This window comes from Gracilinanus agilis, chromosome 1, assembly GCF_016433145.1.
Source record: "Gracilinanus agilis isolate LMUSP501 chromosome 1, AgileGrace, whole genome shotgun sequence".
NCBI classification, from domain to species: domain Eukaryota; kingdom Metazoa; phylum Chordata; class Mammalia; order Didelphimorphia; family Didelphidae; genus Gracilinanus; species Gracilinanus agilis.
Genome location: NC_058130.1, coordinates 406,964,733 through 406,985,401, shown reverse-complemented (window position 1 = coordinate 406,985,401; position 20,669 = coordinate 406,964,733). Strand labels below are relative to the sequence as shown.

At 36.2% G+C, this 20,669-nt stretch overlaps 1 protein-coding gene across 1 annotated transcript in view; it reads right to left on the bottom strand.

The window, feature by feature from the left end:
• EPG5 (ectopic P-granules autophagy protein 5 homolog) overlaps nt 1–20,669 on the bottom strand; it is a 187,137-nt gene that overhangs the window by 48,041 nt on the left and 118,427 nt on the right. The window contains exons 32-36 of the mRNA XM_044681656.1: nt 19,356–19,513; nt 15,287–15,488; nt 14,639–14,711; nt 10,956–11,059; nt 63–238 (exon numbers count right to left, since the gene is read on the bottom strand). Coding sequence (XP_044537591.1) covers nt 63–238; nt 10,956–11,059; nt 14,639–14,711; nt 15,287–15,488; nt 19,356–19,513 — 713 coding nt within the window. The remainder of the gene's footprint in view (nt 1–62; nt 239–10,955; nt 11,060–14,638; nt 14,712–15,286; nt 15,489–19,355; nt 19,514–20,669) is intronic.

Below are 20,669 nucleotides of genomic sequence, written 5' to 3'. Positions count from 1 at the left end.
TATTGATAGGTGCATAAAATTTATTAGAAAAAAATTTTTTTGCCCAACTACACAGTGCTTACTTTGAAGAATGCTTCCATTAGCACTTGGTCTGGGTGCATGTCCCTCCATGGAAGTTTTCGGTATTCATTATGGAAAGCAAAGAGAATAAATTCTGGCATTTTGGATGCTGTGCATGACTCACAATAATGCATCAAGTGTAGCCGAAGTGCTCCTTCATCACCAGGCAAGAGTTTATCTAAGTGAAAAGAAATTAGTTTTTAAAAATTATGGTTCTCATCCTATAAAATAAAATCAACAAAAAAATTTGGCCATCAAAAATGCAACTACAAACTGATAGTTGTAAATATTAACCTAATTTTAAAGACTTCTGTGTGCTTGAAAATAAAGATAGTTAATAGCAGCTCAAAAGTAAAGAATATTAACATAAATCATTACTAGTATATAGGACAGTGTAGGCAGAGTATTGGCACAAGTGCCAAGTTGGCACTCAGGGAGCTGCTCCATTTCCACTCTTTCCAGTGCCTGAGGGCATTTTGCATGCCCCACCCATCTGTCCAGCTGTCCGAAGTGAGCACTTCCTCCCTTCGAGAGCTCACAATGCTGGGTGCTCACAAAAAGCTTGAATTTGCCCACTGTATGCCCAAACTTGAAGTTTCACCAACGCTGGTATAGAGCATATAAAGAAAGGACAGAATGAGTTCTTTGATTTTTTTAATTTTATGAGATGCTAATTTTTCTTAACTTGCATAGAGCAATAACTAAACCTCATGTTAATTACTCCTTTAAAATTTTAAAGTATGAAATCAATGTCAATTAGTCAATAAAGATTTATTAAGTAACTTCTATGTACTGTGCTAATAAGCACCAGGGACACAAGGAGCTAATAATATAATGATGAGAAGACAACAGAAAAAGAGGCTAAAAAGGGGGAAGCAAATAAGTAGGAGAGAAAAGGTACCAGTGGAAGTGGGTATTCAATCTGGGACCCCTCCTTAAAGAGGATCTTGGAAGAGCTCCAGCTCCACTCTCTCCAATCAGAGGGAAGGAAGGCGGTATGGTGTATAAGAGTTGAGATGGTATTAGAACAATTATCACAGTATATGAGTTCAAATCTCAGCTCTACTACTTATAAAGTCAGGTAAAAACTGCTCTAGACCTTTTTTTTAAACCCTTATCACTTTTATCCTAATAACAATTTTAGGACAGAATGGCAAGGACTAGACAATGTAGGGTTAGGTGACTTGCCCAGGGTCACATTGCAAGGAGGTCTGAGGCCACATATGAACCCAGGTCTTCCCATCTCCAGGACTGCGCTCCTTCCACTATGCTAACTAGCTGTCCCCACCTCAGTTTCTTAACCTCTAAATTGATACAATTGGACTACATGGTCTCTAAGGTCCCCTTGATCTCTGGATTTATGATCTTTTCTTATCTAACAACATTTTTCAAATAGAGCATTAATTTGCCTTTAAAATGTAGGTATACTCATGTATAACCCAGTGGAATTGCTTGTCAGCTTTGAGAGGGAGGAGGGAAAAGGGGAGGGAGAGAAAATTTATCATGTAAACATGAAAAAATATTTAAAAATAAAATTTAAAAAAAAGGCATAACCCCCAAAAATAAATAAATAAAACATAGGTCTACACCCGACATTCCCTCAACAAGCTCAATGTTGCCTCCAGGATAAAATGCAAACTTCTTCAGCATTCAAAAAACATTTACTATCTGGTCGCAGCCTACTTTTCTATATTTATTATGAATTATTGCCCTTCATAATGTATATGGCTCAACAAGACTGTCCTTTTTGATATCCCTCACACATGATATTTTGTCTCCCAGGTTTCTATGCCTTTGCCTAGACTATCAAATTGCTAATCTTTCCTCAACACCGCAAGGTAGAATTCCTACTTTACTTTAAAATTTAATTCAACTGTCACATCCTCATCAAATCTTTCCTAATTCCCCCAGTTGCTGGGGACTCCAGCCACAAAAATTAGGCAAAAAAAAAAAAAAATTAACTTTTACCTTCTGTCTTAGAATCAATACTAGCTATCTGTTCCAAGGCAGAAGAATAGTAAGGTTTAGGCAAGTGGGGTCAATCAACTTGCCCAGAAGTATTTGAGGGCACATTTGAACCATGGGACCTCTTGTCTCTGGGCCTGGTTTTTTATCTATTGAATTACCTACCTGTCCTACTTGGCATGTTTTCTGACTATTTATATCATGAAGAGTGAATCAAACTTTCTTTAGTTTGCAAACTATTTTTGTTCTGACAGACCAGGCACATGGATGAAGTTTGAGAGCCTTAAGCAAAAAAAAGATGAAAATCCCTCTCAATTTATGGATAGATTTATTGATCTGGGAGGTAGATATATAGACCTGAATCTTTCCAAAGAGAGAGATGTCAGGCAGATTAGACAACAGTTTGTAGAAAACTGTTCTAAAGTGGTAAAAGATTATTTTAAAACCAACTGCCTGAATTGGTCTAGTATGGACCTTGAAGAATTGAGGAGAGGCCATATACATATTAAATGGTCACCAAAGAAAAGATGAAGATGATAGTGAATCAGTAGACAAATTAAAGAAAATAAAATTTTAAGAGAAAAACTTGAAAAAGTAAATCAAGCAGTGGCCATAGCCCCTTTGCAAGAATATACAAATAAATCACCAAAGTGTTATTTATGTGGAAAAAAAAAGAACACTTAATGTTAAATTGCAGAAACTGGTATCAAGTATTTAATAATATGAATTGTAGGAATAACAGTAATTTCAGAAATAACAGTAATTATAGATATAACAATAATCATAATCATAATAAAAATAACTACAGAGATAATAATCCAAATGAGTCAAATCAAGACTCACAATAATATATACAAAATGGGGTTTGTCCACACTATACTCAGAGTGGAAATCCCCTTCAATGAGAAGAACCCCAGAGAAATGAAAAAGGACCTTTATGGAGGTCTGAGAGGATAGAAAGGACTCTGGAATCAGAGAGTGAAAACCTCTGATTTCCCAGATCCTGATATCTTAACACCAGTCATCACTGTCCATTCTCTCCCACATAGTAATAAACCTTACGAAGCCCTAAAAGTTGGGAACATATATTATGATTGCCTCCTAGATACTGGAGCTTCTAGATCAGTTTTGGTGAGTAAACCAGATGCTGAATGCCTACTTAAATCAGCTACTCCTGTACAAATTTAAACAAAAGGCAGCCCAACTCCTTCCATTTCTCAGTATCCCCTTTCAAAAGAAGCAAATGGGGGAATTACCCCCATAATAACTGAGCAAGGAATAATAATTCCATGCAAATCTGAATATAATACACCTATTTTACCTGTTAAAAAGCTAAAATTAGGCCCAGGTGGAAAATACGTATATCAATTTGTACAAGATTTAAGGGTTATAAATATACATGTTAAAAAGACATCCTGTGGTTCTTCCAAGCCCAACCACAATTATCTGCTCTGTTCCTAGCACAGCTACATACTTTACTATAGTAGACTTGTTCTCAGCATTCCTATCAATACCTATTCATGAGAATGCCAGGAATATATTTGCCTTCACCTAGAAAGGTTCCCAAGGAACCTGGTGACAGCTGCCACAAGGTTTTGTGGACAGTCCTAAGTTGTTGTTACAAAATTTTAGTCAAGATACAGATAATATTAAATTTAAGAATAGCTGCTTAATCAGTACACAGATGATTTTCTCTTGGCCTCACCAAATGCCACAGAAGATAGCAAACATTTCCTTTCAGAGCTACATAAGAGAGGTCACAAGGTCTCAAAAGCAAAAGTTCAGTGGTATCTCCCCAAAGTGAAATATTTAGTTTATTTTAACTGCTGGTGTCCACACCATTTCCCCTAAGCGCATTGAGCATATCCTTCACTAAGAAACAGTTGAGAGCAATTTTAGGAGCAACAGGATTTTTGTAGAAAATGGATTCCTTGCTATGGGGAAATCACTTTTAGTACTTACAACAATTTTAGTCTCTGAACCACTTAAATTAGAGGCAGAAGACCTGTCATTTTTTTCTAAATTAAAACAGGCTATCCTGTTTGCCCCTGCTCTAGGCATCCTAGCTTACAACAAGTCATTTACTTCATATGTACACATACAGAAAGGGGTGGTTTCAGGTGTTTTAACCCAAACCTTGAGACCACTTCAGCTCCCAGGTGCTTATTATTTGGTCCAGCTGGACCCAGTAGCTTCAGGAGCACCACCATGTCTTAGAGGCATAGCTGCTACAGCCTTGTTAGTAACTAAATCTGCCGATTTAGTATTGGGATGTCCTTTAACCATAATGTGCCCACATGAAGTCAAAGCATTGTTGCTAAGACATAGAACACAGGCATTTTCTGATCAGAGACTTGCATGATATGAAGCAGTGATTCTCAAAGTGGGAGCCACCACCCCCTGGTGGGTGCTGCAGCGATCCAGGGGGGCAGTGATGGTCACAGGTACATTTATCTTTCCTATTAATTGCCATTAAAATTAAAAAAAAATAATAACTTCCAGGGGGCTAAGTAATATTTTTTCTGGAAAGGAGGCAGTAGGCCAAAAATGTTTGGGAACCACTGATATGAAGTAACCTTGCTTGGCAATAAGAATATTACTTTAAAAAGCTGTACAACTCTTAACTCTGCCACCTTGCTTCCAGATTTACCAGTTTCAGGAGAACCATTACACAGATGTGAATCTTTACTATTCATGGCTGAAAAGCCTCAAGATAATATCCTGGACACTCCTTTAGGTAACCCAGATCTAGTCTTATTCACTGAGGGTTCTTCTTTCAAGAGGGATGGCATACATTACACTAGAGCTGTTGTATTCAAACAGTTTGCCACTCTGTGGTCAATTTCACTGCCCTCAAATATAAGTGCCCAAGGTGCAGAACTTATGGCCCTAAAACATGCCTGTATAATTGCCAAAGACAAAAAGGCAACAATTTATATGGATTCCATGTACACATTTGGAATTTGTCATGCAGTGACTTTGTTACAGCTTCAAGGGAGGTTTTTAACATCAGCTGGAAAATCTATAGCAGATGCAGAAATGATTAATGAAATTCTTTCTGAACTCCAGCTACCTGAAATCCTAGCCATAGTTCATTGCTCTGCCCAAACAGGTAGAACTGACCCTGTCTCTAGAGGAAACCAATAGGCTGCTGCAAAACCTGCTGCTTTAGATGGGCCTGAATTAATTTTAACTTTGGAAACACGTAAGGAATCAGATTTATCCCTTTTCAGTAATGAAAAGGAAGTGGAAAAATGAAAACAAAAAATTAAATCAAAAAATCAATGGAGTATGGGTGTCATTTGAAGGAAAACCCCTGCTCCCTAAAAGTTTTTATCACCAAGTATGCCAATCTGGGCATAAAAACAGTCACTTTGGCGCCCAGGGCATTGTAGACTCTGTTGAAAGAATACAGATAGCCCCTGTTGTAACTACTATAGCTTCTAAAGTGTGTGCAACCTGCCCTACCTGTCAAGCATATAACCAACACACCTTTTGTGACAAAGCATTTGGAGAGCTTCCTCTGCCTTACACACCTTTCAAACATCTGCAAATTGATTTTATTACAATGCCAAAAAGCAGGACATTGTACATTTTGTCTAGTCATAGTGGATCAGCTAATCAAAAGCGTTTCCTACCGCCCAAGCCACAGCAGCTTTTGTGGTACTCTTAAAAGAGATTATTCCTCATTTTGGTCTGCCAACATGAATTGATTTGGACAGGGGAACTTAGGGAACAGGTAAAAACCAATTTGGTTCTGTTCCAAATTTATTCCTGTTTGGGGATAACTCCTAAATTCCATATATCTTCCTCAGAACTTGGGACAAGTTGAAAGAATGAACAGAGAATTTAAAATTATGATTGGAAAATTGTGCACTGAGACTCATTTAAAATAGCCTGAAGTTCTCCCTCTAGCTCTATTTTATCTCCAAAGCAGATTATGGGGAGATCTACACATCTCACCATTTGAGATGCTTTTTGGACATCCCCCTATATAGGTTAGCCTTTTTCTCCTGCAAATACATCACTGCTAGGGGGGGAACTTCTATTGCAGATAAAATTGTGAGAACTCCATGAATCTGGAGCTGCAATACAAGAAAGACCTATAGACTTTTCACTTTGTGACCTAAACCCAAGAGACAAGGTGTACATAAAGAACTTCCAGTGCACTGGAGCAACTCAGCCTGCCTGGAAAGATCCATTTCAAGTACTGTTAACCACTCCAACAGCTATAAAAATTGGAGAAAAAGGCTCTTGGAATCATAGTTCACATGTAAAGAGAGTACCTTCTATCAACACTGACTGAATGTATCCTGTCACATGCACTATAGATAAAAAGTTCATATAGAAGTGAACACTTTTTGTAGTTGACACACTGAATTTTTGAATTTTTTATTTTCTTTTTATTTTCAATAGAATACTGATTTTTTACCCTTTCTTATTTCTTATAATTTTTGTTATTTTGCAATAGAGTAAATTTAAAATATCCATTTGCTCTAATATTAATGCATACCCAAAAGCTTTAGATTATGAAAACCTGCCACTGATTGTTAAATATGATGGGACTGTGATTAATAATTGTGTCTGATTCCAGGAGAAGAGATCACAAAAGAGCCATTGTACAGTGCAAGGCAGCACAAGGTCATGAAGACCGATAATCCTTGTGGGATTAATGAGATCTGTGCCAAGAGAGAGAACTTATTTGAGGTTCAAGGTAGTGGCTATTTGACATACATCAGACGCAGCTTTTCCCTGTGCCACATTCCGACAAGTACCTTAGTTTGGCTGCCATTTTGACTCCCCTATCCCTGAGAGTGAAGGTAAAATCAGACCAGGGAATGATATTTCCCTTTTACATCAAAATCTAGGACTTTTCTCTCTCTTACAGTATGGCAACTTTCTGTAGTCCTGGTTGCAAATGGGTAAATGCAATATTACTACATTTGTCCTACAGACTTGTGGGACAGAAATCATTTTAATTGGACCCTAATTTAAGAACCTGTTATGGATTTTTTTTACTCAGAAATTTTTATATACATAAATTTTGATATTTTGGCTTTAATTTTGATTTTCTTTTCTCCCAAAGTTTAACTTTTCCTTCTATTTGTATTTTTGGTTTTTCTTTTGACATTTGAATTATATACCCTATAACTCAACCATGTAAACTGAGTTGATCTGGGTGTTGGTCAACACCCTCCTCAGGGGGGACTATATAATTTTTGTAAAATCCAAGACTTAAAATTTTTTGAGAAAAAATTTTCAGGAAAAGAAGCTCACTAACTTTCCAAATCAAGAAAACAAACTGTTCAGAGAAAGTGCTGTAAAGAAACCTCTCCTGCATCAGAAGATCCAGAATGAACTTTGGGATAGAATTGATTGAACTGAAGGGGGATGAACACAGTTATTCTGAATGTAAACTCTTATGCCAAAGGGGACTGACCCTTAATTGGCTTTTTGTCAATGCTTCCAGCAAACATGGTTTTGCTTTCTCTCTTCTATTTCCCTCTTATCTCTAACTATTGTAGTTTCCTCTTAGAAAAATGCAATATTGTATGCACCTTTAGCTATAAGATCTTTGAGAGGTATAAGCTAATTATGTTAAGTGATTCGTAGGGGATATTAGTCTTCCAAAGAATCAGAGGGGATTGTAAAGTGTGAATAAAACTTTGTCTATCAATCAGCAATTTTTTAATTAATCAAACAAAAACTTAAACACCCCTACTTAACACTAAGTAAGGGAGCTCCCAAGTCACTTATTAAAACTAGATGACAACCCCAGAGGCAACTGTCCTGCCCGTAGGCAGTGCTAGGCAAATTTTAAAATATGTAAACATATTGTTTGCTAAGAGAATGTAAACTCCACAAGAACAGGGGACTGTTCCTTTTTTTTTTTTTTTTTTAAATCTCCAGCGACTAGCACAGTGCCTAGGATATAAGGGATGGTTAATAAATGATTTCCAAGGAGGAAGATGGGTAGCTCAGTGGATTGAGAGCCAGACCTAAAAACAGGAGGTCCTTGGTTCAAATCTGGCCTCAGACACTTCCCAACTGTGTGACCCTGAGAAAGTCACTTGACCCCCATTGCCTAGCCCTTACCACTCTTCTGCCTTGGAACCAATACACATTATTGATTCTAAGCCGAAAGGTAAGGGCTTAAAAAAACAACAACAACAAATAGACAGATAGACAGACAGACAGATAGATAAATGAGTGAATAAGAAAGTAAATAAATAAATAAATAGATGATTATCTGCAGAATGATAATATAGGTTTTACCAAATCAATTCCCTTCACAAAAACTTTTGAGCTGCTCCCTATGGTCTGAAAGATAAAATATAAATTTTTTAGCTTGTGGTATTAAAGTCCAGTGACTAAGATCAGCCTGCTTTTACAGAATGTTTGACTATTATTTGCCTTCATGTACTTGCTTTTTTAACTAAGTCACACTGCTCATAATCTTTCAGTTTCATATGGTTGTTGTTGCTTCTGTGTATTTACATAATATTCTCCATCTCTAGAGAAATTTCCTTCCATATCCTCACCATTTGAAATCCTTTTTATCTCCCTTCCTAAAATGATTCATGCTACTCTGACCTCTCCAAAGAACTGGTCATGTTGTAACTTTTATTATCATCATCTAGGTACATGGCTTCTCCCTCCATTAGATGATCAGTTCCTTAAGAGCAGAGATTATGCTGTTTTTCATCTTTCTAAGCCAAATGCAGTTAAAATAGGTTCTTTTAAAAAGTTTACTGAATTGAATCCAACTGATCAGATGGAGTTCTAGTTCTAGTTTTGTTATATGAACCAATGGAATTCTTCTATTACTCTATTATATAGTCAGCATAATATCCCCTTCAATGCTACAGATGACAACCCATCCATCACTTCATACATTTGTGTTATGTCCTTCCACAAATTCTTTAGAGAGAAGTCAACCAAAGTGCTGAGGATGTATCATTACAGCTCTTGGAATTTTACAGCTACCAATGGAATTCATAGATCATCCATTGGCTATTTTAAGCTTTTGTTAACATTTATAGTCCCCTATCCTTTTAAGTCATATTTTTTACATGTTGACATCTTTTGAGCTATTATTCCTGTGCAAATCTTTACTAGTAATATGTTATAGGCTACTTATACCTTCCATGTACTCCTCCATAGGTCACTGTCTATATATAACACCTACCCACTCACCAAGTTATTTTTAAGGAGAAATAATAGGCATTATTCATTCATTTGCTTGTCCCTAGGTGAACAGTTAAGTTCAAATCTTCTAATTAACTATGAATTTCATTTTTAAAGGCAAGCAACATTTAAGGATTCCAAATAATCATCACAAGGCCATCTGCACTATGAAGCATCTATAGGGTCCCCTCCCACTACCCCATCCATAGGGAATTCCTCTTCCATTTGCACTCCATATTGTCTATAAAAGTAGCAAACATTTGTGGCAAACACATCTCTTCTGCCTCTCTTAATTTTATGTCTCCCTTAATATATTAATAATCAGAAAGTTGAACAAAATTATCAGTCTGTTGCATCTTTCAAGGAATTTTTTATGATTTGCCACAGGGAATATATTGAGGAAATGCTTTAATGGTAACATTTACTCTACTCAATTCAAAATTTTCTATATATTCAAGAAACAAAAAGCATAGTGGGATCTTATGTTTTCTATACTTTTCATGTGTGACTGATAAGTGGCCTGTCATAGAATAGCATTTATGGAATGACTAAATGAAGTCATGAAAAAAATGTCAACTACTACATGCCAAGGAGACACAAACAGAAAATCCAGACAAGTCCTATTCTAAATATATTCACATTCTACTAGGAGATTTTGATGACATAGAGGAAGGTTCAGCAGCAAGGATGGCCTTTGGATGTAGTGGCAAGGCACATAGTACAGCCAAATAGTCTGTGAGGCAAAACATAAGAACAGGAAGCAAAGTCTCTCTGCTCTGTTCTCTTTCCCTACTTTTATTAACATGGAAAAACATGCTTTAAGTTCATATTATTTCTCACAAAAATATTGTAGAGAAAGTAATAAAGCAGACCTATGAGAAGGGAGTAATTCCAATCATCTCAACTGCCTTTTATTGAATCTAAATTTTTTTACATCTTTCGGGTTCTCCTCTACTTCAGATATCTTGAGAATCAAATGTTTATGAACTAAAAATCCTGTTACCTTTGACGTTCTCTATGTATAACTAATTTCTATCATTCTTCCAATCTTTCTTTTCATTAATGCCATTTTTTTTTTGCTTCACACAGCACATCGGAGACTGAATGCTAGAATCCAAATGCAGTAGCTTCATTAACAAATATTTCACCATAGAAATATTTTAAAAATCTTTCCCACTTTTCCATCGATTGACTATCTTCTTTCTAGCTTTATCCTTAAGTGCCCTTGAGATGATGTGGCTTAGTTAAGTTTCTTGCTTTAATTCCTTTCATTGAGTTTTGCATTTTTATGAAGTAATGTATTATCGTCTACTATGCTCCTACATTTTAAAAATGAATTTATCTTCTAAACTGACATTGCCTTTGGCTGTCATATTCTCTGATTGGCAAGGAGAAAAAACGTTGGCTGGATTGGACATTTTCTTCCTGTTATGGTAAAGCTACCTTAGAAAACGTGGAAACATGAGTTTGGAACATTTTTTTTCTACTCTAATTTCTTTTCACTCTGCAATCAAAGACCAAATTAAAACAAAACAAAAGAATAACATAATTTTCCAAGTCATCCTGGAGTCTTGTGAAAAATGCATATACTATGCTTCAGCCTATTAAACACAACCAAGAAGAAAATGCTTATAACCAAAATGAAATACAAGAAAAGAGGGCATGAAGATCAAAGATTAACCAAATGACTTATAGAGGCAGGGAAAATTACTAGTGCCATCCATAATTTGGCATTTGCTTACCTTTAAAACTTTCGTGCAAAATCTCAATACATTTGGTGAACAAATGCACCACGCTTGAGGCCATGGATGCATCACTTTCCAGCCAGGGATAATAGCGCTGATTGCTTTAAAGCAAAGAAAGGAAGAGTTAAACACCAAAGTACCCATGATTAAATTTTCCTAAGCTATAGAAAACCCTGCTGGAAATGGCTTCATCAACATATTAAGAACTTCAAAAGCATTAAGTTGTAGGTCTAACTTGAAACGGGCCAGTCAAGTTTGGCCACTCCTGTTGTTCCACTGTGGTTTCATTTTCAGGGTTTGGCCTGGCACAGAAAATATGTTATCAACAGGTCACCAATTGACATCTTTTTAGTCATTCAGTTGATATCACTGCATCCATTCTGTGAAGATGGGATTAACTCTCCCCTGTCCATTTTTAGATTTGGTCACCAGAAGCTTATACACCCCATTTATCTTTAAGTATGGGAAGGTCTGTGACCCACATGTGCTATAATGGGTAATGAATCAAAAATCAACTGACTTCCCTCTGTGCAATCCCAAGCAAAACCATAACTGCAATTGGTCTACATGAAGTGGAAAGAAGACATGGGAAGTGATAAAAGGAATGGTCTTTAAAAGTGACAAGAACTTCCCGTGACCAGCTCTTTTGCCGTCAAACATGGCCATGGAGGAGCTCCAGCTTGGAACCTTAGACTGCTTTTCGTTTTTCCCTTGGAAATGCCACATGGGTGAGTGAAAAAGGCAGACTCCCTTTCCTAGTTTTTCTGGAAGGACTAGCCTCCAGAGAATCCCCTCATCTTGGAGGAGGCCCTTGTGACAAAAACCCTTGTTTAATTACCTCTGGGCCCCCTTTGCTGGGGCCTCTGAAGCCCTTTCGGACCAAGCCAGAGTAATAATCTACTCTCTCTTGTTGTAAGAGTTATTTAGCAATTAATTTAGTGTTAGTGTTGGACCTAGCAGGAAGGGCTGGAGAATTCCAAGATGGAATGAAGGAGCAGGAAGTGGGGCTTGTGCTCTGAGAGAGACTCCATTAGTGGTTGGACATAACTGTTGCTAACTCTGGGAGATCTCAGAGTTAGGGAAAAACTGCATCCAGATTCCCTGGGATCCTGAGAGGTAAAGGCTTTCAACAGAGGACAACAGACCTGCAGAGCAGCACCAAGTGGGGAAGTGATTTGTGATCTGGCGGACAGAATTGCAAACTCACTTTCCCTACCTGGGTACCTTGGATCATCTGTTCTGGTGGAGTTGGCTCTTGGCATCCTGTGACCATCCTTGGATTATCATGAGACCCCAAATGAAAGCCATCCTCAGGCCTTTAGCTGAGCTGATCAAACCTGGCTGGAACCAGGTTTGAAGGAGCCTTCCCTGTGACTTCAGAACTGCTTCCTTTGGGCCCTGCCCAGCTTAGGTCAATTAGAATAGAGTAGTCAAGTCCTTCCCTTGCCCCTGTGGTTTGCCCTTAGGTTCTAAGTATAGAATCCCTTATTCCCATCCTTCATTATTATTTCCCACAATTAAACTGTTGTATACTTTTACCTTTTTGCCTGTTGGTTCCATAGGCCCTGGCCCAACTGCCATCCTGTGATAGTTAACAGACTGGCAGTAAACCCTGGTCTCCCTATCCTGGTTGGTCCTGTCTCTCCTTCAATCCAGTGTACACCCACAAACCATTTAGTTACATTTTAATAATAATAATAACATCCCTGGTGCCCCACCTTTACACTCTCTGATTTTTCCTTACTTTCACTCTCTCTCCTTTTGTAAATAAAACTACTATAAGTCATTCTGACTTGAGTAATAATTTTAGTCCAACCTTTAATTTTTAACACTTATAATTTTTAACCGTATATCACAAAAAAGTTGGAAAATACTATCCCCTCCATGAGCCTGGTTGGATACCCAGAAAATGCTAGAATTTCATAAGATGTTCTCTATAAGAAAGACTTCTTCTATTTGTATAACACTTTCCATATAGTTCAGAATGCTCACAGGATGAGCATCTTAGCAAATGCTAAGAGAACCACAACAAAAGCTAACTTAGACTTGACTAGAGCAAGTATTTTCATACTATGTGGCCAAAACTCTATGAAACTTCAGTTCCACATTATGAATTCCAGAAACTTAGAGAACTCCTTTGAAAAACATCGGTTAGAATTTTAAAATCAAAAGATACCTTAACTCAAAGGGTCAGTTAGTCCAACCTCCAACCTCAATATGGAAACTCTTCCTCTCTAGGATCCTGAGAGATAATCATTCTTCTGCTAAAACCATTTTTAGAGGCAAACAAATTCAGTACTCTATAAGACATCCCATTCCAGTGATGAACATCTCTAATCTCATAAGTTTTAAAATCTTGCCAAACAGTATTCTCATTTGACAAAAGTAACATGTTAAATTGGATGAATTAGTTACTATGGTCAAAATATTGAATTCATGACCCTAAAAGAAACATTAACTCATAATACATATGTATAATGAATAATTTTAATATGCAACTTCTAAAAACTTTGAAAGCTATGAATTTATTAGGGTGACAATACCCATCTAAGTAAGGTGAACCATGCTAATGGATTTCTTTACTATGGATAACTGAAAATGAATTTTTAATTCTACTTCAATTATATCACCCTACAAGAAAAGTAAGGATTGAATGCCAAAAAATAGCATCAAAGGTAAGAAAAAAAAAGTATAACTCAAAAGGCAACATAAAAATGGATGGTGTATTACGTAGCCCACAAGATATTATTGGCAATTATGTGAAAATGAAATATGTAGTAAATGATATGACTGGGAATATAACCATAAAAACATATTGAGCCCCTTAAATAGGAAAAATGAGAGCTAACAGATGGACAGCTTGAGTAGCACACTGGTTTCTGCAAAGTATAAAACCAAAAACAAGGTATATTTATTTATTTTTTGTCCATTACAAATAAGCCATATACATGACATACTGGACAAAAATTGTACAAAGAATAAGAGTGTTCCAATATGCATTAGTGGAGAAAATCCAAACTAAGGAAGTCATGAGCTACAATAAACATTTTAGGTAAGAGACCTTAAAACATACTGAGTTTAAGACACTATTTGGGACATCCAGGTAGAGATGGCCAATAAGTACCCAGAATGTCAGCAACAAATTTAAATCAATGTCTATAAAGATTTATTAAACACTAAGTCTGTGCCCACTACTGTGCTGTCTCCTCCCCCTTTAAAATCTGAGCACCTTGATGGGGGCAGCTGGGTAGCTCAGTGGAGTGAGAGTCAGGCCTAGAGACAGGAGGTCCTAGGTTCAAACCTGGCCTCAGCCACTTCCCAGCTGTGTGACCCTGGGCAAGTCACTTGACCCCCATTGCCCACCCTTACCATTCTTCCACCTATGAGACAATACACCGAAGTACAAGGGTTTAAAAAAAAAAAATCTGAGCACCTTGAAAGCACAGTTGATGGGAGTAAGTATTAATAAATTCATTGATTCTTCTGTCATTTTTGGCTATTGTTCTGAAACTAGTAGAGGCAAAACTCAACTATGCAAAAGAAAAAATTCCTTACATATGATTAATGAAAAAGCATTTCTTAAATTTAAATGTTATAACATAGCAATACACTAATGACACTAGGAGAACTTGAAAATTATCACTTTCCTGGATATTCAAATATCTACAAAATATATTTACCTTATATTGTCTTCTAAAACCAGAATCCATGGCTTGAAGAGTTGAACAATTAGTGAATGGAGAGACCTCAACACTAAAACAAGATGCAACAATTTTTAAAGAAAGGTATAAATGATCTAACTCAAAAAAAAATTTTTTAACTCAGATTTTCCTAATATGAATATCATATTCACATGGTAACCATGTGAATATTCATTGAACTAAAACCAATTAAAGAAAGGAAATGCTTTTATTTTTAGTGGTTTCATTAAAAAAATGACTATTTTTATTATATTGAAATTTCACTTATATAACTATGTGAAATTAAAATTTTTCATTTTCCCAGGCTATTTAACTTCTAGAACTTTTTGTTCAAAGAGAGAAAAATTGTATTAACAATAAGATAAAGATGAACATTTTTCTCATCCCTTTTCACTCTAAAGAAGGATCAAGGACAAGTTGTATCAAGCATCCAGAATGTGAATGCCTGTAAGGTATGATGAAATTCTCACACCCACACTATATATTTTTCACCTTTTCCTTCTGACAGATAAGATACACAGCTTCAACAACAACAAAAAAAAAAGATTTAGATCTAACAAGTCTTTTCAGATTTCTTTAAAAGAAGGTCAATAAGAATGGTTTCATGTTGTACTAAAAGCTGATTACCTGCTCTACTGTTAGTTAATGGACCTTGCTCCAAACAAGCTATTTCAGAGCCAATCAGCCGTTTCACAAGGTACTCCAATAATGTCCTCACATCAGCCACATAAGGAGTCCATTTTGAAAATAATCCAAAACTCTTAAAGTCCAACTTGGATAACCGTAATTTATAGAAAAAATTTGAAAGCCATTGAATTGTCTCCATTACCTGAAAGAGTTCAACAACAAATAGATTTTTTAAAATATCTGTTTTGTTCAAAGTACTATGCTAGACATTATGGAGAACAGACAGTCTTCTGTGTAGGTAAGATTAAGACACCCACATATAATAACCCAAGGCAACTCAAAGTATATAGTAAATTAATGTTATAAGGTTAAAAATTAATATGCAATATCTCTGAGTATTACATATAATAAGATTAATTAATAATAACTTGAAGTAAAGGAAAATAAAAAGCTAGAGTAAAGAGAGAGAGCTAACCCAGCTGTGATCATGAGAGAAGAGAGCAAAAAGGCGGGGTTACAGCCAACTTATAAACAAAATGTGAGGACGCAATGTGGTGGAGAGAGGAAAGGAATTCTGGGAAATATTAAAGGAATTATGGGGAATGCAGTTGTGGGGTACACCATATTAACTACATATTGCACCCTGGGATCCTTTGGGAGACTGATCTTCCCAATGGATCATGGAAACATAATTAACTTATTACTTTAACTAGAGGTACATATATTACAGTTTTTAAAGGGAAATTACAATAACTTGAGGATAAAAGGGAAACAAAAGAGAAAAAGAACAAAACCAATGATAGCTACATTGACAAAAACTAATTTGGGGGCGGTTCCCTTTGGCATAAGAGTGTACATTCAAAATAAATGTATTCAATCATTTCAGCACATCCCAAAGTTTATTCCAGATCTCCTGCTGCAGTTTGTGGTCTTTGCAGACATCTTCATGGCATCTTCCACAAGGAGATCAGTCTCTGGATTCCGTGAGGGAGCAAATGTCTTAACCTTAAAATTACTTAAAATAACTTAAACGTTTCTTTACAAAATAATAACATATTACCCCCCTGAGGAGGATATAAAGAAACACTGAAATCACACAGGGATACATGATTGAGGTATGAGGCATATAAATCATTGCCAAATAAAATTATCAAAAAACATCACAAAAATGCCAAATATTATATGAAAAAAAATCCTAAATAAGGAAAAACAAAATCACAATAGGCCCTAGAATAATGGCCCAATTAAAGTAATCCATGTCCAACATCATGCACTTACCCACTCAGCAGCCAGGACCACAGTCAACCACCACAGCATGAAAGATGGAAAGGCACTAGATTTTTTTTGTTCCTTGGACTGATTTTTCATCGTTTCTCAGAGATAGAGGAGCCAGAACAGTGAATTTTTAGGTATTTCACAAGGAATGTGACACAAGGAGTCCTGCGTCTTAACATATGTCAAGCACTGCAAGCTCGAGTCTCACACAAGGTTCAAGTCCTTTTTCATTGGCACAGAATTTCATCAATCCTACCTGGATTTGTTTCCTTTTCATCTGTGTGCTCTCTTGGTACTATTCAGGTTAAGTTCCTAGTTTTCTTGACACTGTGTAGGTGAAATCTGTGGTCCTTATATGATTCCTTTTCCTTGAATCAGACATATTTACAAAGCAAAGTCCCATAATAATTAAATAGTCAGTTGCAGTTTCAACAGATTAAGGCTGTTGGGCAGGCAGTTACAGTCAGGACTAATGGACATTTTAAAACTACACTAGTGCAAAATCAAAAACTTTTCTTGGTGACGTGCTTCATTAAACTCAAATATCACATGGATGGAAAAGCAATTAAAAATGTTTTAAAAATCAAAAACATATCTCTTATAATCAGTTACAATCAAAAATATTTATATTACAATCAGATGTTTATGGGATCTGACAATATGTTCTTCAGTATAGTCATAGGGGAAAGGTACAAATAAAGATCATATAACAGAACATATAGCTAATAGCCAAAACACAGTAGCTTAAATTGATTCAGTGTAACAGAATAGTATTGATTAGATTAATATATAAACTGAAAAACAAAATTAAATCTTAAAATAATCAGCGAATACAATAAGCATGACAGGATATAGGCACTGAATTCAAAAGTCATGTTTCCTATTCCAATAAACTTCTTCACTATTATGGAGAAGAAACAAAATTCAAAAAGTTAACATCAATAAACTTCCAGATCACTTTTAAGGTTCCTTCCTTCCTCCCCAGTATTATCATTCATTTAGATTCCTTTTGTCACACCTCTGGAGTTCCTCATACATGCACTGGGCAGAATCTCCATTTTGCATGTTGAGAGTATTTAAGATTTTCGAAATTTTGTAAAAATTTTCCAGTTTGGTCTGTAATTCAAGCAGCCTAGCTTGTTGCTGAATATTCTTAAGAAGAAGTAAATAAAATGGGAAATATCCAATGAAAATAAAAACTGCCAGTAAAAGAATTAAGCAGAGCAAGTCTACACTTGTAAGCTCTTCCAACTCAAAGTGTTCTTTCAGGGTTTCAAACATGCTTTGTAACAGCATTATTCCTCAAAAAAAAAAAAAAAAAAATGGGGGGGGGGGAGGTGAATGGATTTTATTTACAGGGAAAATAAAGACCCAGACTGGAAGGGAAAAAACCTTTCAGGTGTTTGCTCTTTGGCTTTTAAAAGCTATTCTCCCTTCCCATCCTCAATAGGGGCAAAACTGTAGGGGAGAAACAATAAGGTATTTGCATATGGCAGACTGGCTTCTCTTAGTGTTTTGGGGTCAGGAGAAAAAGGCCAAAAAAAAAAAATCAGAGGTTTATTCCCCACCCCCCAAAAAAATTTGCCTTCAGGTCCACTAACTTTGTACTTGCCCATCCACCCAAGGGGACTAACCACTCAGGTGTAACACTCTCAGCCATGAGTATGTTTAAAAAAAAAAAAAAAAAAGACAAATCCAGAGTCTGCTTAAAGTTTGGCTCAGAATCCAAAAAAGGGGTAGAGGCTGGATAGCACAGTGCTGTTCCATGCGGTGTTTTCTTGCTGAAAAACAGCTAGTACAGGCTTGAAAACCCACATGGGGTTGTGGGGGGGTGGGGGGGGAGGGAAGGGAGGGATGGCCAAAGGGATTTGGGAGCGAACCCTTCAATGGGAAAAAAGTGGCACAGATGGCAGGCTCACAACCATGCACACACAAATGGAGAGATAGCTACCCAGCTCTCCTCTCTGTCATAAGCAGCAGTGGCTGGAGCAGCAGTGGCTAGAGACCCTAGCTGCCACTTCCCACTATTGCTCCCCATTCTTGTGGTGGGCAGGTCTGCACCACCAGGCTAACTTACTGTCTTTAACTGAGAGGCCGAGTACAAATTTTTGAGAACTTGTTTCCCAAAGTGGTAGTCATAAATGTAAGTTTAAAAATTAATATATAATATCTCCAAAGTATTATATTTAATATGATTAATTAATAATAAATTGAAGTAAAGGAAAATAAAAAGCTAGAGTAAAGAAGGAGCTAACCCAGCTATGGTCCTGAGAGAAGAGAGCGAAAAGACGGGTTAGCCAACTTATAAACAAAATGTGAGGACACAACATGGTAAAGAGAAGAAAGGAATTCTGGGAAATACTAAAGAAATTTTGCAGAACATAGTCCTAGGGTACAACATTCTAATTACACATTATAAAAAATAAATGCTATTGAAGTTTGTAGATTATAAAAAAAAATCACTTTGAATTGGAATGGCAGAGTAGAGATTTCATTAGGAGATTAATAAAGTATATCTTTTCAATTTAGGATTTAAACAGGTAGTGGCAGAGAGAAGGAAAGAGGAAGGGAATTCTAGGTGAAGGAAAATAAAGAGATGGGAAAGCAGAAACCTGATCATCAAATGAAACACCAGTACACGAAGATCAGCCTCTTTCAGATAAATTTTGTTTTGCTTGCTCAACCTAAAATTACAGTAGCATACAAAACTGAAAAAGAAATTAGATTTTTTAGGGGGTGAGGGAGGGTGTTCTTTTTTTTAGGACCAAAGTTTTAAAAGACAAATGCTATATACCTGTTCATCTGACAAGAGGATATTAGGAGAACTTGGAAATAGGGGGCTTTCAGTTACAGGGAGTGGACAGTCCCCTTCTTTCCTCTCAGATGAAGAACAGCCCAGAGCTTTCAGAATTGCCTTCCAACACTCAGGACTCAATAGCTGCTCAGCTGAACCTTGGGAAAGAAAAAAACAACTAACCATTACTACTAAAATAACCATATTATATATAGGAATGTTTACCCTGATATTTGGTGGTTACTAGGTGATAATAAATCGGGTTTTTTTTAATACCAAAATAAACATTTTAAGTTTGCAGGATATAAGAGATCATAAAGCTTATTGAATCTGGAAGGAACCTTCAAAATGATCTGTCATAATTTCCTCATTTTATAGATGAAAACTGAAACTCAGCAAGATGGAGTCTCTCTGAGAGAGGAAGAGAAGGATCTCTTGTTATAGGTCATAAAGGCAATCAATCAAAAGTTATTAACAATAATTCCAGGCACATGTTATATGTCATGTAGGGGCTGTGGATAAAAATGAAACAGTCCCTGCCCTCAAGGAGTTTACATACTATTGAGAGAGACATAAGCTGAGACAATTAGAAAACAATACAACAGAAGCTAGGTATAGATCGATATCTCAAACCCAATACCAAGATATAGTCAAAATGGACATATGATTTAGATATAAAGAGTGTTACCATAGCTAAGTCAGCGGAACAAAGAATAGTTTACCTGACAGATCTTTGGAGAAGGGAAGAATTTATAACCAAACAAGAGAGAGTATATTTTATTATAAGAAGTAAAATGAAAAATTTTGAATTAAATTAAATTTAAAGCCTTTTGTACACACAAAATTAATATAACCAAAGGGAAACAACAATCTGAGGAAAAAATTTTATAGTAAATGTCTCTGATAAAGGTCTAATTTCTCAAATTTATAAGATTATAAGCTATATCCCAACTGACAAATGGTCAAAGGATATGAACAAGCAATTTTCATATAAAGAAATCAAAGACATAAATAATCATATAAAAATGTTCTAAATCACTCTTCATTAGAGAAATACAAATTAAAACAACACTAAAGTACCACCTCACACCTATCAAATTGGCCAATATGGCAGTAAAGGAAAGGGGGCAAATGTTGGAGGGGATGTGGCAAAATTAGGGTATTAAAACATTGTTGGAGTTGTGAACTGATTCACCCATTGTAGAGGATAATTTGGAACTATGCCCAAAGGTTGGATCTGTATCCCAAAGAGATCATAAATAGGGGGAAAGACCTACTTATACAAAAATATTTATATAGCTCTTTTTGTAGTGG